Source organism: Leuresthes tenuis, unplaced genomic scaffold (assembly GCF_036924035.1).
Source record: "Leuresthes tenuis unplaced genomic scaffold, fLeuTen1.0.hap1 SCAF_13, whole genome shotgun sequence".
Lineage (NCBI taxonomy): Eukaryota > Metazoa > Chordata > Actinopteri > Atheriniformes > Atherinopsidae > Leuresthes > Leuresthes tenuis.
Genome location: NW_027325367.1, coordinates 11,006,195 through 11,020,865, shown reverse-complemented (window position 1 = coordinate 11,020,865; position 14,671 = coordinate 11,006,195). Strand labels below are relative to the sequence as shown.

Sequence of the window (14,671 nt, the reverse complement as noted above, 5' to 3'; positions counted from 1 at the left end):
CGCCACTCTTTAAACATTTGTTTGCCAACTGGAGCTTTATCTCAACCGATTAGACAACTCACAAGATACTTCTACTGACTTCTTCTGACTTCTAAGAATCTATAGTTACTGTTGTTTGATCTAATATGAATCCACAGGAAATTATTAAGTATGCTTACATTATTAAAAATGTTTCGTGAAACAAGTCATAAATCTGTATGCGAACATGTGAACCCATAACAACACCGAGCCAAGAGGATCATTGTCATCTCCTCTCATTATGCTGACAGCCAACTGATCTCCGAGTTGCTGTCGTGGCGTTGTGTGTTGCGATTGTCAAGCTGATTGACAGGTTGGGCAGCTCCACATGGAGCACAGAGGAGCGCCATGCGGCATGTGTGGGCACGCTGCCCAGAAAGTGCCACATCCCCACCCGCCCTCCCCGGCACCGTGCCCCATCTGTCACGATAACAAGAGTGATCCACATTCCACCGGATGATGGAGGAGGAGATGAACGCACACAGTAAATCACACAAAACGCAACAGCAGGTATATTACAAAAGTATATCAAATTCTTCTTCTTCTTTTTTAAAACAGTTAAGCACACACACTGCCTTTCCCTCCCAGTCACAGAAACACAGTGTTGAGGGAAGTGACTGGCTGATAAAAGAGCCCATTGTGTTCTGGGAAAGAAAAAAACTAAAAAAAAAACAAGGGCAGACACAGACTGATGCTGCACTGATATACTCTACACACAGACACAGACACAAACTGAAGTAACTGGAGAGTCTGCAGTTGTGTCAACCAGGAGCTCAAAGGGCATCCGTGTCATCATCTGCAGCAATGTCAAAATAACACAACTGTAATAAAAATCAAACAACTATCAGGCTTGGTGATCTAAACTAACCGTTTTCGTCCTGATCTGTCAGTTAGTAGGATCTGTATTGCCTCATCACTCACCTGTGCCCGTTCCACCGCCCCCTCTGCTGTTGGTACGTCTACGATCCCTTCTCTCAGAGTAGCCAGCCTGGCCTCCAGGCCCTCCACCGGACTCTGAACCACCGGGGCGGCTGCAAGGTCGGTCAAGGCTGGAATAAAACAAGGAAGCTTAAGTTGTTCTTAAGAACGGAAAGGAAAAGACGGTAAATAATATACACTTAAAACTTTTGTGTAAGCACTTGTGCTTTCTACCACAAGGGGGCATCGATCTGGTTAGGATTTCCCCCATTCGCATATGCATGACCAAGTGGGTTTCCTATGCTGTAAGAGGATCTATTATATTCAATTCAACCACGTTTCTCAAATCAAGTTTAGCTGCGTTCTTCAACAGTATAAAACACAGCTGTAGTGCCATAAACTCTGAATACAAGCGAGGCTCGTGCAAAGGTTTACAGAAGTTAAAGGGTCGCAACATTTGTCACAACTTCAAAAAAATCAGTGTCTCAGTGGCTCCTGCTTCTCCCCACGATCGCCTCTCTTCACTTCTGTTTCTTTGTCTGTTCATTATCAGGTGATTTAATGCTCACGTAATCTGGCTGTGTTTATTTCCAGAAAGAGCAAAAAATGGGGCATATATGTGTGGGGGGGTGATAGAGAGGCCCCAGCAAGAAGCAAAGTGCCTTCAAGCAGAATCAAAATAGTTTTCCTTGGGTCTCATCCAAATCGTCAGAGTCATAAAAGCCCAAGAGGCGCAACAACACAAACACACACACACACACACACACTTATGTTTTGGAGACTCAATTCCAGTAATTTTTGGCAGCATACGTAAATTTCACGGGCAACACTGTGACGGCTTTTCAGGATTGTTCCCGCTCCAAGTCACGTCCTCAGGTAGATATGACCTAACACACAACTGCTCACATACACAGCCGTGAATCTGAGAGCTTTCGCAGGCCATATAAGGGCACCATCCATTACTTGTGACTGGCCAAGGCTTCACATAAAAGCAGACGTCAGATTTACACAGCTCGTGTGGGGCTGAGCTGTGTTGATCTTAGCCATCACTCTCTTGGCCTCCTTGTAAACCTAAAAGTTTCTGACCAGGAGCAGGAAGAAAGAAAAGGTCTTTGTTTTAAATCTCCTGCTCTGCAGCTATCTGGAATATGATGATGTCTCCAGGCGGTCAGTTCCATTGAAAAGTAAAAGGCATTATTAATAGAGATATGACTTGCCACTGATATAAGACATGATTTTTAAGATCGTGGCGCAGAATTACCTTCATTGACTTCTTGTTCTCTCCTCTGCAGCTGCTGCAGTGTGGAGGCATGATGTGCGGATACCACCACCATGTTGTCTTTTAGAGCGGGCACTGCTCCCAGAGACCCCGTCTCTGCAGAGAGCTGCTCCAGTCGTGGACTGAGAGCAGCGACCTGAACAAGGCGCGACTGAGGGACACAAAATAAAGATGACAGTTCACCGATTTGTTTGGAAAAAAGGCCATTAAGCCCATCTGAGTGTCATTTAAAACACATTTCTTAAAAGACCAGCATTTTAACAGTTCACTGCATTGGACTCTGTGACTCAGCAAATCTGTTTCTAAGTCTAAAATCTTCTTGGGGAAAAAAAAACAACCTTAATTCAAGCTCTTTTTTTAATACTGACCATCCCTGTAAGTACAGTAGTGATACATGCCGTTTCCCATAATAACAGACTGACAGCCCTAAAACACAGCACCCCTGGCCACAGCTGTCTGTTAAAGATGGAAAGATCCCAGGGGTAAAATTCATTTGAGCCAGTGGTTTCCCTAAACGAGTCCAATACATAAGAGCAGGGCCTCCAACTTCCTAAGTATGAAGTATGCAGTGAACCGCATGAAGCTCCTGCATTTAATCATGGAAAGCACCGTATCGTGTCCTTTCCCAAACAACGGATGCATCCACAAACATCTAGGAAAACGGACTAAATCCGTCCAGTTTTAAAAGCCAGTGCAAAATTGAGTCGTTTCCTTTTTGCAATCCCAGAATAGCTACTGTTCTGGCCATAAAAGATGTGCAAAGTCAATTTTAAAAAACTTTTAGCTCCAAACTCGTCTTTCTCTTTCTTACTCGCTGTGTCAGCACAGGCATCTGAATGCCTTTTAACTTTATTCCCGTGACATCGCTTTTTCTGTTTCATTTCTGCTACGAAAGTTGCAATATTCATAAATAAACTGCAGCAATCGCAAGCCGGAGGGTTAGAGGAGAAATTTAGGATTATAGTCACACGAAGGAGATCAGGGTGAATGTGACCGAGACCACAAATCTCACCCGACATTCTCCGCTCAGGTTTCTGAGCTCGACCTCGGTGCACTTTCCCACAGCTGAGGTTGAGTCCAGCCACCGGTCCTGTTCCCCCAAGACCCGGTCCAAGTCTGCAAGTTCTACAGAAACTGCTCTGACCCGGGTCTGAGTGTGCACCCGGTCACGGGCGGCCTGGAGCTCCCTGGCACAGACATCCCACTCGGTCTGGAGCAGGTCTACATTCGTCCTCACCAAATCCACACTCCCAGCCTCTATAGAAAGAGAGACAGACAACAGCTTGTGTCAAAAAAGCCCTAAATTTAAGGGGGAAAAAAACAGAATTTAGTGTTAAGTTTTAAACGGGAGATTCCAGCAATGCTGATGGATGAAAGACTCAGATTAAAGCAGTCTGAGAACAACAGCTATCATGGAATAAAACAAGTTGATTTAAGGAAAAGTTTGGTATTTAACAAATCTGCTCCAGCCAAGCAGAGCTCGCCCACACGCCCTCACTGCCTCCAGAGCAACGTAAACACATAAAAATCCTGAGTGTCTCCCAGTTTCATCGAGCCGGTGTATGAAATCTGCAAGCCGACAGAGTTTTACTACGTCGTCTACGCACACAAAACTTCACGATTTGATTTCTGGCATCTAATAGTGAATGACAGTAAAAGAAATACAGGCTTATAAATACCCAGAAAACATCACGCAGCTGCAGAAAAGCTGTCTAATATTACAAGGCCAACGCAGTTACGAGAGAAATGGAAGATTTTTGTTTAAGCCGGGAATCAAGAGCAGCTTCAAGCCAATAAACATTTGGACTTGTTTAAGGGAACATGTCCGACAAAACTTAGATGATTTCCATGATTTATATTTTATTAGGAGAAACTGCTCTTTGCTTTTTACCTCTCTCCAGTACGTCCATCAGGCCTCGTCCCTCTTGGACGACTTCACTAACCGTGGCTTCCTTGGCAGCGAGTTCCAACTCCAGATCCTAAAGTGATTGTTCAACAGATAATTCAGTGTTGTTCTCAAACTATCTTATTATACTAGTTTTAGTTTAAGCTGTTGAAGTCGTACCGCCAGCAGGTTTACCTTCAGTTTCTTTTTCAGGTCTGGGCTATCAGGTGTAGTGTCAGGGTGCGTGGAGGCCAAAGCCTGAGCGGACATCTTCCATGTTTTAAACCAGCTCAGGAAGTCAGAAATCTTATTTTCAAATCTGCCGAACACAACCTGCGCTTTAGTGTTTGTAAGCTTGGTATTCTTACATCTTTTTTCGGTAACGTAGATGTGGAGCGTTAGAGTCACAGTTCTTACATTCTTCTGACTTCTGTGTCCGTCTCCAACAGCCGTTTCTTGGGGGGAGCAGGCGGGGCCAACTCCTGGTCAACAGCCGAAGCGGCCACGGCAACCGTGTCCACGACGACCTGTTCTTCCACCTGAGTCATCCCAGCGTCCGCCACAGCTTCCATTACCTGGGAGTTAGAGTGATGGTGAAACAGAAATAAACAACAGCAAACCAGAGAAACTACACGTACAACAAAGAAACATTTCCATGTTTGTAATGTCTTGGATGGCTCGGTGTTCAAACTAAATCCAACTTGATGTTTTCAATTTGTTACACTGAACTAAGACTAATATTTAGAACATCTCTAATGGAGAAGTTATTTTTCATTTTCCCTAAATTAACCCTGAGAGAACAAACAGGCCTGCCTCTACCCTACTTCCCTTTCTTTTGTTTTACATCCTGGCAACTGCAGAGGCCAAAAACATCTCTCTAAACACGTTTTCAGGCCCTCGTGCTATGTAACTATTGGGAAAACTTTACTGTTTATCATCTTCATTCAAGCTGATTAGAGCTGAGTATTTCAAGGCCAACATTTAAAAAAGAAAAAAAAAAACAGCCTCTCCAACAATGGCTGAAGCAGATTGAATTAAACTACAATAAACTCTGATGATTTGACAGGCGCTCCTTTTCCAGGCATGTTCCACACTGTTTATCGTAAAACAATATCATAGGCTCTGATAGATTATGCATGCCTTGCAAAGAATAGTTCGAAAATGCCTGGCACACACCTGAAATGAGCAATCTTCCAGCTTCTGCACCAGGTTGTCCCATCTATGGGCCAGCTCCTCTGTGTCTGCCTCGATCTTGGCTCCTGCCTCGGCACTGTGCAACAGCTGTATCACATCATTCCCTGCATCAGACAGCTTGTCCAGAGTCCTCCTCTTCTTCTCCATGTCCTCCTTTAAAATCTGAAAAGAGCGAAATGCAGAAAGTCAAATTAACTGAATACATTACTGGTAGCTGTCGCTGCAGCTCCGGCTGAACAAGCAAGAAAGCGGTTCCACTTCCATGGTTCGATTTAGCTTTTAGCAAATGCTACAACTGCAGAAGCTATTAAGAATAAGTCCTTGACTTACTGCTAACAGGCGGACATTTGTATTGATTTCACTGGAGTCTTTAAAGTTGCTGGTCTGTACTTCATTTAAGGCCTCCTCTTTTTCAGCCAACCACGCTCGAAACAAATTCTGCAGAAAGAGTGAAAAAAATATGTATTTTTTCCTTTGTTTAAGTTCAGGAAGTTAACTATTTAAAATATGCTTTCAACCAAAACACTTCGATTCATCTGAGAACAGTGGATCTGAAAGAAAAAAAAAGACTTGCTGTGCACTCGCAAGACCTTTGCCATTTAAATGGGAGGAAAAGACGAGTACTGTGCAATATGAGGGTATATATATATATATACATATATCCCACCTGATCCGATAGAAGCTGTTGCCAAACCATGAAGATTTCCTGCAGCTTGTGCCACCTTTCCTCTGTCCAGCGGCACACAGCAGCCCAGCGCTCACCCAAAGACTGAATCCAAGTTAAAAGAAAACAATTATAATAATTCGGACACAAATCCCAAATAAATTGACATCATCTTCAACATAGTGCCAGCATTTGAGAGTTGAGTTACAAAAAAACTTAACTCTGTCACATACGCATGCAGTGTCAGCTTCAGGGTCTGGACCCTTTATATTTGAATCAAAAAGCCAGGCAGCTTACTTGCAATTGCTCCTCCAGGGCAGCCGTGGCACTCTCACCGCTGTTCTCATCCACCACGACCACCATGTGTGTCAGAGAGTTGACCTTTACCTGCTCCGCCTCCAAGTCATTCTGAAGTTCCTGTGCAGGAACACAAACACGGTACTCAGCGTGGTCACAAATTATCCATTAACTAAGCTGGCAGAGAAGCTATTCGGGTAATTGTGACCACATGGAGACAGTTCATGACTCATCAGAACGGCAGGACCAAACACGCGACACCACGATCATAACACAGGCGTGTTTCAGGACAAGAAGACAAAAAATGTGTTCATGTATCACATTCACCTGGATAAACATAAAGAACAGATTCTCTACATCGTTTTAATCACACAGATTTGCACAAAAGCAAGCTTAAATGAGAAACTATATTCACTTTGTGTTGTTCTATTTGCTCTTTGTAGGTTTCCAAGTCCTTAGCTGCCGGTTCTGTTTCTATCCTTTTGATTCTCTCCTCTGTCAGCGTCAGCCAATCAGAAAGCTGTTGCAACTGCTGCTGCTGAAGATCCATCAGGACTTCATGGAGCCTGGAAAGTGAGGGGAAGACATTAAGAGCAAAAAACAGCAGCAAATAGAGGTGGAACGGAAATGAAAGCAGGACAGGGTTTCACTGCATCTCAACTTTAATGGACTTCTAACTTCTGCAAAACAGTTGAACAAAACACTGCAGTGAGCGTCGATGCTATTCACACACACGCCACAGAAGATGAGTCACATCACCGAAAGGCTCTCGTAATTTAAATCAGGGTCAGCAGGTGATGTAGTGGACACCATGAATGTGACTTATGAACAAATGGCATTTATGTGTGTGTGTTTGAGTAGGTCTGTTTCTGAAGAATCCAAAACCTTAATAACACGCATGATTAAGAGTTTTTGGGCTTTGGAAGCTCATCAGATATCGCTTTCACATAAAAGTGTTTGAAAAAAAAAGGAAATGAAGGACATACCTGGCCTGGCGGTCCATGCTGGCCACTCGGAGGCTCTCCCAGCGAGAGTTGAGGAGGCTCATTTGCTCCCGGATTTCATCTTCCTCGTCTTCAGTGAGGTTGCCCTGGGCAATAAGTTGGTTACCCGCTTGCAGCACATTACCCACGCTGCTCTGATGGGCCGTCAACTCCATCATAAAGGCCTTAAGAGGAAGATGGAGCACATTTGTTATGATACATTTACAGCAAATCTCTGCTCACACAACTGCAACCTGGAAACTAAACATACCCGAAAAACAGAAAGACAGCAAATATTTAAAAGATGCACACAATTGCATTTATAAGACTGTAGATACATGAGCATCTTAGGCCAGATTATTCAAACATGACTAATAATCTGAGGTTCCATGTCTGCACTTGGCACCAACATGCCAACATCTGGATCTACTTCTCTCCCAACCACTCCCTTCACTCAGTATATCACTTCATGGTTCTCAGCTCGAGCCGGGCTCGTCTTCTCTGCAGCACTGTATTTGTAAATGTTGCTGTGGCAACAGTCGGACAAGGCTGAAGCCTAAACTGAGGGGTGAGCTGGCAAACGAGCCAACAGTGAAACAGAAAAGGAAGGAAAACTGATGAAGAATTTGCTTTTATGTCATTTTAGCAAGAGGAAAGCCAGTGAATTGAGTTATTGTCCATTTCCAAGAGTTCCAGGAGTTTTTCACAAGGCTTTACAGTTTAACGTAAGGGAACAACAAGGCCGAAACAAAGTGGGCTGATTTTTATTTTAGGCCTCCTGAAAAGCCTGGCTGTTAAAAAAGGTCTTGTTGCTCTCCGTCTCACAACCAGCTTTCTGCTTTGACCTGAATTCCAGACATTCAACTTTACAAATATCCACATTTCAAGCCAAGGGAATCCAGCCAAAGCCCCTTTACACACATGCACAGACAAAAACCTTGAAAATACGCCTTGTCAAGCGAGCACGTAAGCTCTGGGCCAGGGCACCATGAAGTGCTGCGCGCCACTGTTCTTAGAATTCCTGGCATTCCCAACATGTACAGAGCTTGTACCTCTAGTTGTGGGAGGCCTCTATCAGATAAATACTGTTGTGACCGTTTTCAGCCAAAAGGCTTGTGTGTAATTCAGATAACAAGCAAATAGTATCTTGTATGTCTAGTGTATCTCAAAAACATAACTCAACTTGACACTCAATTCCACAATGTTGGCTCGGATCTGAGTTTTATCTATTTGTTCTTTTTTCAGAAGCATTAATCATGCTGAAATAGGGGCCACGGGTAAAAAAGAAAGAGCTGTAGAGGTTGTATGTCTGTGTGGTTGAGTGTCTCTGCGTGTGCGTGAAGCTGTTCAACTACCTCGTGTGTGTGAAACTGTTCTTTGACGTCTTCCACGTCGTCCGACACCTCGTCCTGAATCTGTAGTGCGTCCTCAGCCGACAGCAGCCAAGTCAAAACCTCCTCCAGCGTGGTCTGATAGCTGTCAAGGTCCACCTCCAGCAGGCTGCCCTCCACTCCTCCCTCGGTCTCGGTCAGGGTTCTGGGGGTCTCAGGGCGAGGGCTGCCGGCTGCCTCTTCCATCGGCACATTCTGAGAAACATCAGGCAAGGGGAAAAAGTATGAGTTGCCAAAATTATAGACAAAGTTTTCAACTGCACTGTGTATTATTTACTTTGGAAGAATTGAACAAGATGGATAGAGCTGTATACTGAAAGAAAAATGGTTCCCACGGTCACATGGCCACATTAAAACTCACTCACTACAAAACCGAAAGGCTAATGTACAGCTCCCAGGAAAACAATGCCGGTGGAATATGGCAAAGCATTTGTCCTTTAAACTCATAATTTCATCTGTGCACAAGTTTTAAAATAGACTCAGGCATCCAGGAGGGGGCTGTGCAGCTGTGGAGCATGCAGAGGGACATTCCCTGTTAAGAAAAAAGAAAAAAAAAAACAACTGCAGGCCTACTGGGATGCTGGGAAGTGCCCCTGGCACGATAAGCAGGTCAATCCTAATTTTAGGAATGGCACAAAGTTTGAAACACAGCTGCATCCAGGATAAATTTGAGTGTGCAGTCAGGGAAATGGATGGCGGAGTCTAAAAATACCTGGACATGATTAGTTGAGGCAAAAATTATTTCAGGAGAGCAGAAAAGCCTGTGTCAAGTCAACATACTAAAACATTTAGTTAAAAGACTGTATGCCCACTTTCCTTCAGTTTCCTAAATCTCACCATCATAAAGAAAGCAGCTATATTAAGACTCAATGCATCCTCTATACAAGCATTCCAGCATGTTGATTTAGATTTAGGTCAATCATCAACTCTATCAATATTTCTGAGCTATTAAACATCACAGGGTGATGCACCGTCCTTTGCTGCCAGCAGGACAGATAAACCACTCCATGTTTCCACTTTTGAGAGGGGAACGCAAGGGAAATCTTGACGGAGCGCAACGTCTCTGTCTGGAGCTGAACTGGGTGAAATGTCTGCAGTGGCAGCCATGCCAAGTCAAAGCTAACAGAAACGCTAATGGGTGTGTAGAGACTCGTACAGCAACGAGTTAAATGGGCCTTTGTTTTCCAGGCTGAAGTTACACAGTGGTAAAGCCTGTGTAGCAAGCTCAGGAAAGGTCACCCCGCTGAAAATATTCAGTGACCTTTTGGGTATTTTGGAATATGTTACAAAAGCACTGGAAGCCCGAGTGTCATGGCAGTGTGTGCTGTCAGGGAGAAAAGTAAAGAGAAGCACTGAAGCCTTGTCCCGTTTATTGACTTGAATGGCGATAAAATAGCTGCGGCCTGCCTCAACAGAACACTTTATCATCACCAGATGATTTGCTCGACTCAGTCTCAGCAGGTAGTGATGCATGTAATGCTTTACTACACAGCACCAGTGCGCCTGCAACCAATAGCAGTACAATGTAAAAGGAAGTAATGGAATCCCATTTTATTACATGTAAACCTGAAGGTAAGATCAGCACTGAAAGCAGTCATGGTCCGCAATCTAAAACTAAAGTGGGGAAAAACTAAACACAGTCATCAAGACAAAGGGCCTTTCTTATTCCTGCACTCAGTTTTCCTACCAGCAGCATTACGCATCACTTCCTATGGGGAGAAAAAAAAAACGTGCCAGGAAAGTAAACCTCTCGTTGGACCGATCGGAACACAATTTAAAAAGATTTTCCAGCATCCATTCCAGGACATGTGAAATATTTGCCCTTGGGTAATAAAAACTTAAGAGGTGGTTTTGGCATCTTTTTTCATTTCTGGGTAAAAACCTCTAGAAGGAGCAGCCCCACGGCTGTATACCATCAAAAAGCCCAGCAGGCTGGGAGAGGCTCCAAAGCTAAAGAACATGAAGTAAGCACGTGTTAATGGGTTTATTTTTTTTCCTATTTCCTTTATTAGTTTAATATCTAAATAAGTGAAGTGCATGCATTAGGATAAAGCAAAGCTGTGCACTGATTACAATCATAAGTTAACAGCAGGGTAGTCGATTTATCTACGTGCACATCAGTCACAGACAGAAGCTCCCCAGCACGCTGACTTTAATGCTGACAAAACCTTCTCTGTTAACACTGTCCACACTCCTATTCCCACCAATCTATCCCTCCATCCATTTACAGCTTGGTGTTTCCAACATGCAGTTCGAGCTCGGTCTGTTGGATAATGTCAGAGGGGTGAGTCATGGCTCTGCTCCCAATTTGCCCATGCCTGCTGTGCTTTTCATAAGCATGGCTGGAGAGAATGAAGGAGACTGCTTTTTTTCTTTTTTTTTCAGAGTGGGAGTGACTCATTCTGTCCAGCAACACACAGTCTACAATGTTCCTTATGCGTGCGCATAGTGCCGCTCGTGGCCTTTAAACTGTATGCATTTAGAAACAAAGCGCAGCGGCGAAACTTGAAGCAGATATGAGGGTTTTGCTTTTTTATTTTCCGTTTTGCGACCCCGGCTTTTGAGTCGTTTAAGTAGTTGGACTATCCCCTTTCCAAAAAATACCAGTGTGCCTACATCAGCGAGGCCCAAATGCAGCATGCAGATGTCTTATGAAGAGCTCGGCTTGTTTTTGATAAGCGGTTCTGCAGCGAATTGGTTCCACATTTATAGCGACCGCTGGCATGTTGTAAAAAACAAGAAAAGACATTGTTGGTAAGGGTGCTCCGATCAGGATTGTTGGGGCCGATCATCAATCACCGATTGCTGGGAGAATTTGAAGCCTTTGATTTATAATGTAGCATGAATTACTAATATACACTATTTAAACAACATTCTATCATAAGTGTTAGATGGAGACATGAAACGGTTTGGAAACAGCTGATCCATCGCTGTGAAATAGAATGAAGAAAAAATTGCCATACAATCCCCATATTTGTCACCAGTTGCACTGCAACACTGGTAATGGTGTCTGTATCCATATGCTAATTAGCCATGTGCAAATGACTTTAGGCCGTCTCAAAAGGTTAAAGGTTAAAAACAGAACACCCTGACTGCTGGCCAGAGGTTCCATGTCTGCAGGTCGCTCATTTTTGACGCTGACATGACCAGGTGACTGCAACTTGTTTTGTTTCTACTACTTACTCGTGTGTGGGATCTGACGTGGATACGAAGCTTCAATTACTCAAAATAAATAATAGTAACTGGACTCAGGTTCTGAGTAACTGCATTAGGCTCTAACAGGATTTGCTTGAGATGGTTAATCTCTGTTCTCCATTAAAAATCTATAAAAAGAAAAAAAAGAAACGCGCACAATCAGCCCATTTGATGAGCCTTTTTAGTGACCACCATTCGAATTATTTAGTATGAACGTCGGTCCTCAATCAAGCGAAGAAGCCTTGATTGTTGGCTGCATTCACAATAAACATCTCTGAAGCACCTCCTGTGGGAGGAGTAAAATAAAACCGAACACAGCCAGGACATATCTGTTTAAGCTCCTCAGATCAAACCTGACAGACTGAAACACAGCTTCTACCAAAAACCTCTTTGGTAGTTTTTACGTCGACATCTCAGTCTGGCACGACTGATGAGCTGCCACCCCTATGATGTCAGCTGTAATTTATAATCCATATTCTTTATGCGTGTTCAAAACACCAGGATGCAACCATGTGTGAAAAGAGTTTGAAAATGGACAAGAGATTCTCACTAAATCAAAAAGCTTACACCCTCTAATATCAGATGAAGCAAGAGCTGCACCGTACTTTCACCTGCAGTTTGAGCCCTGGACCCGAATCCTCAGCCTCCACTTTGTATTTGCGTGGCAGGGTCTCCACTTCTCTGATAGCGTCCATGCTCACATCTTTGGGCAGCACGGCGAAAAGCGACGTTACGTACATGATGATGGACTTCTTGTCTGGTAACTGCACCGCCACATCTGAGACAGAGGCAGCAAGACAGTGGGTGGCAGGTAGACGCGGGGCAGAAAGATCAAGATACAAATTGAGCGTGAAAATTGCACAAAGGGTAAAAGAAAATGTGCGATATCAGTTAAGGTTTACGGGAGATTAGACAGCATGGAAGGATGGAAGGGGAAAAAGTAGGGACAAAAAGCAGGTTGAAGCTTTAAAAGTATTATCACAGACTGTGTTTTCATATGTGGAAAGTTAGGACAACAATCCATCTTCAACTACTAAACTAACTACTGTCCAGCTACGAGAAAATGCCGTTGAATAAAATGAAAAATAGTACCTTCAGGATCCAGAAGCCTTTCAATAGCTAGCTGGTCTTTGGCTACAGTGAATGCGTGGTCCAGTCTCTCCACAGGGCTCAGTTTGACCACCTTATCCCAGCTGAATGCATCTGGCCTGAGGACACAAAGAGAAGGGGGTGAGAAAAACTCTATCAGCGTTACAGTATGAGAGAATTTACAAACAAATCTGAAAACAAGGACAGCGCACGAAGCTCTTGGCCGAGAGAAATATTACAAATAGTTTTGAGTGGCTTGATCAAAGTTTATGAGGATATGTCGACCACCGAAACAAAGCGTATGGATGTTCAAACCATCCACAAACAGGGCAGGCTGTGTGCAGACAAGACACGACTCTGAGCAGTGCCGGGGGGGACTTTTGTTGAGGCCAGTTGGTCGTGGAATGTGTGTGTTCACTGATCCACCTAAACCCCAGGCCCAGGTCTAAACTAACACAGGCCTTTCTCACAACTCACATGCCTGAGTGTGTGTGTGTGTGTGTGTGTGTGTTGATGTCACTGGTAAGGACAAGGGGTTACACAACAGGGTAGGCGTACACAAACGTGAGCAAACAGTGACATGGCAGGCCCAAACAGAACAAGTCAAGCAGTGTACACACACCCTGCAGATGCTGCCCCTGTCAACATTGACCTTCTGCCACTTTTGCAGCTTCTCTCCTTCACACACACACACACACAGGAATTCATAAATCGGATTTCATAAATCTTTTAAATAGCACTGCACTGACAGTAGTTGGACATGATTTACAACAAAATACAAAAGGACAGATGTCACATTTGCGATGTTTCCATCGAGCAGAATTCATTTCAGAGACACTAATGTTCAAATAAAGAGCCTCAGAGTATGCTCAGAAAAACTAGAGTGCAGCAACTCAATACAATTAAATGCAACTAAATGCAAAAACAAAACCGCACGTCCAGAGAAAAGATAAGAGAATACAACCGTTTAGCTGCTAAATAAATCGTTTTTGTTCCCGTAACCCCCCCCAGATGTGCCCGTTTACTTCTCACCTGAAGTGGTGGAGGATGCCGTTGAGTGCCAGGCCGTCGGCCCAGCTTGTTGTGAAGTTCAGCACATTGACTTCTGGGTAGGAGCGGGTGCACTGTCGTACCCAGCTCAGTAAGATCTTTTCACTGTTGGTCTGCTGCAGATTGGACATGATGTCCTTCATGATGTCTTTCACCTACAGGAGACCGACACTTTCATAGGGATCTGAACAGCTGGCGTTTTCACACGTGTAAAATCGGGCATTCTCCGAACTGTAGTGTTAAATCAGCTGCTCTGTTCATCCCCAAAGCGGCCGTCAAAAATGTTCAAAATGTGTATAGGATGAGTTATAGAAAATAAGAAATGAATGAAGAACGAGCACATGCACAACAGCAGACACCCAAACACACATAGATGTGTCATTTTACCTTTCAAAACACACCAACTTCTGCTTAAACTTTCAAAATAAAACTACAAAAATAAAAGGCTTTGGTGGAAATTTTCCTGTTTCAAACTAAGTCCTTAGTCTGATGCAACATAAAGGGACTGGAAGGACAACAAGAGTCAGGATCCTTCTGATAGAACTTCATGATTATCTGTGTTCAACATTTCAACAGGTCAAACGGACAAAGCGCTGGAAGACAAGCGTGTTTACATGCATTCATGCGTGTGTGCACATCCACACGGAGTTTCCATCATCTGTTTTTCAGGTCCCTCCGGAACATCAGCGGACGGCGAGTTAATAAAGC

General features: G+C 43.8%; 1 protein-coding gene across 6 annotated transcripts in view; it reads right to left on the bottom strand.

The window, feature by feature from the left end:
- Positions 1–14,671, bottom strand: part of utrn (utrophin) — a 152,697-nt gene that overhangs the window by 119,643 nt on the left and 18,383 nt on the right. For 5 of the 6 annotated variants that reach the window (XM_072361730.1, XM_072361728.1, XM_072361729.1 and 2 more), the window contains 16 exons: positions 13,946–14,118; positions 12,917–13,032; positions 12,430–12,602; positions 8,594–8,824; positions 7,242–7,423; positions 6,671–6,821; positions 6,256–6,375; positions 5,962–6,063; positions 5,625–5,732; positions 5,277–5,456; positions 4,518–4,675; positions 4,296–4,419; positions 4,107–4,194; positions 3,228–3,472; positions 2,198–2,366; positions 940–1,067 (listed from right to left, as the gene is read on the bottom strand). In XM_072361730.1, the coding sequence (XP_072217831.1) occupies positions 940–1,067; positions 2,198–2,366; positions 3,228–3,472; positions 4,107–4,194; positions 4,296–4,419; positions 4,518–4,675; positions 5,277–5,456; positions 5,625–5,732; positions 5,962–6,063; positions 6,256–6,375; positions 6,671–6,821; positions 7,242–7,423; positions 8,594–8,824; positions 12,430–12,602; positions 12,917–13,032; positions 13,946–14,118 (2,448 nt within the window). The remainder of the gene's footprint in view (positions 1–939; positions 1,068–2,197; positions 2,367–3,227; positions 3,473–4,106; positions 4,195–4,295; positions 4,420–4,517; positions 4,676–5,276; positions 5,457–5,624; positions 5,733–5,961; positions 6,064–6,255; positions 6,376–6,670; positions 6,822–7,241; positions 7,424–8,593; positions 8,825–12,429; positions 12,603–12,916; positions 13,033–13,945; positions 14,119–14,671) is intronic. The other variant, XM_072361731.1, reaches the window with a different exon arrangement.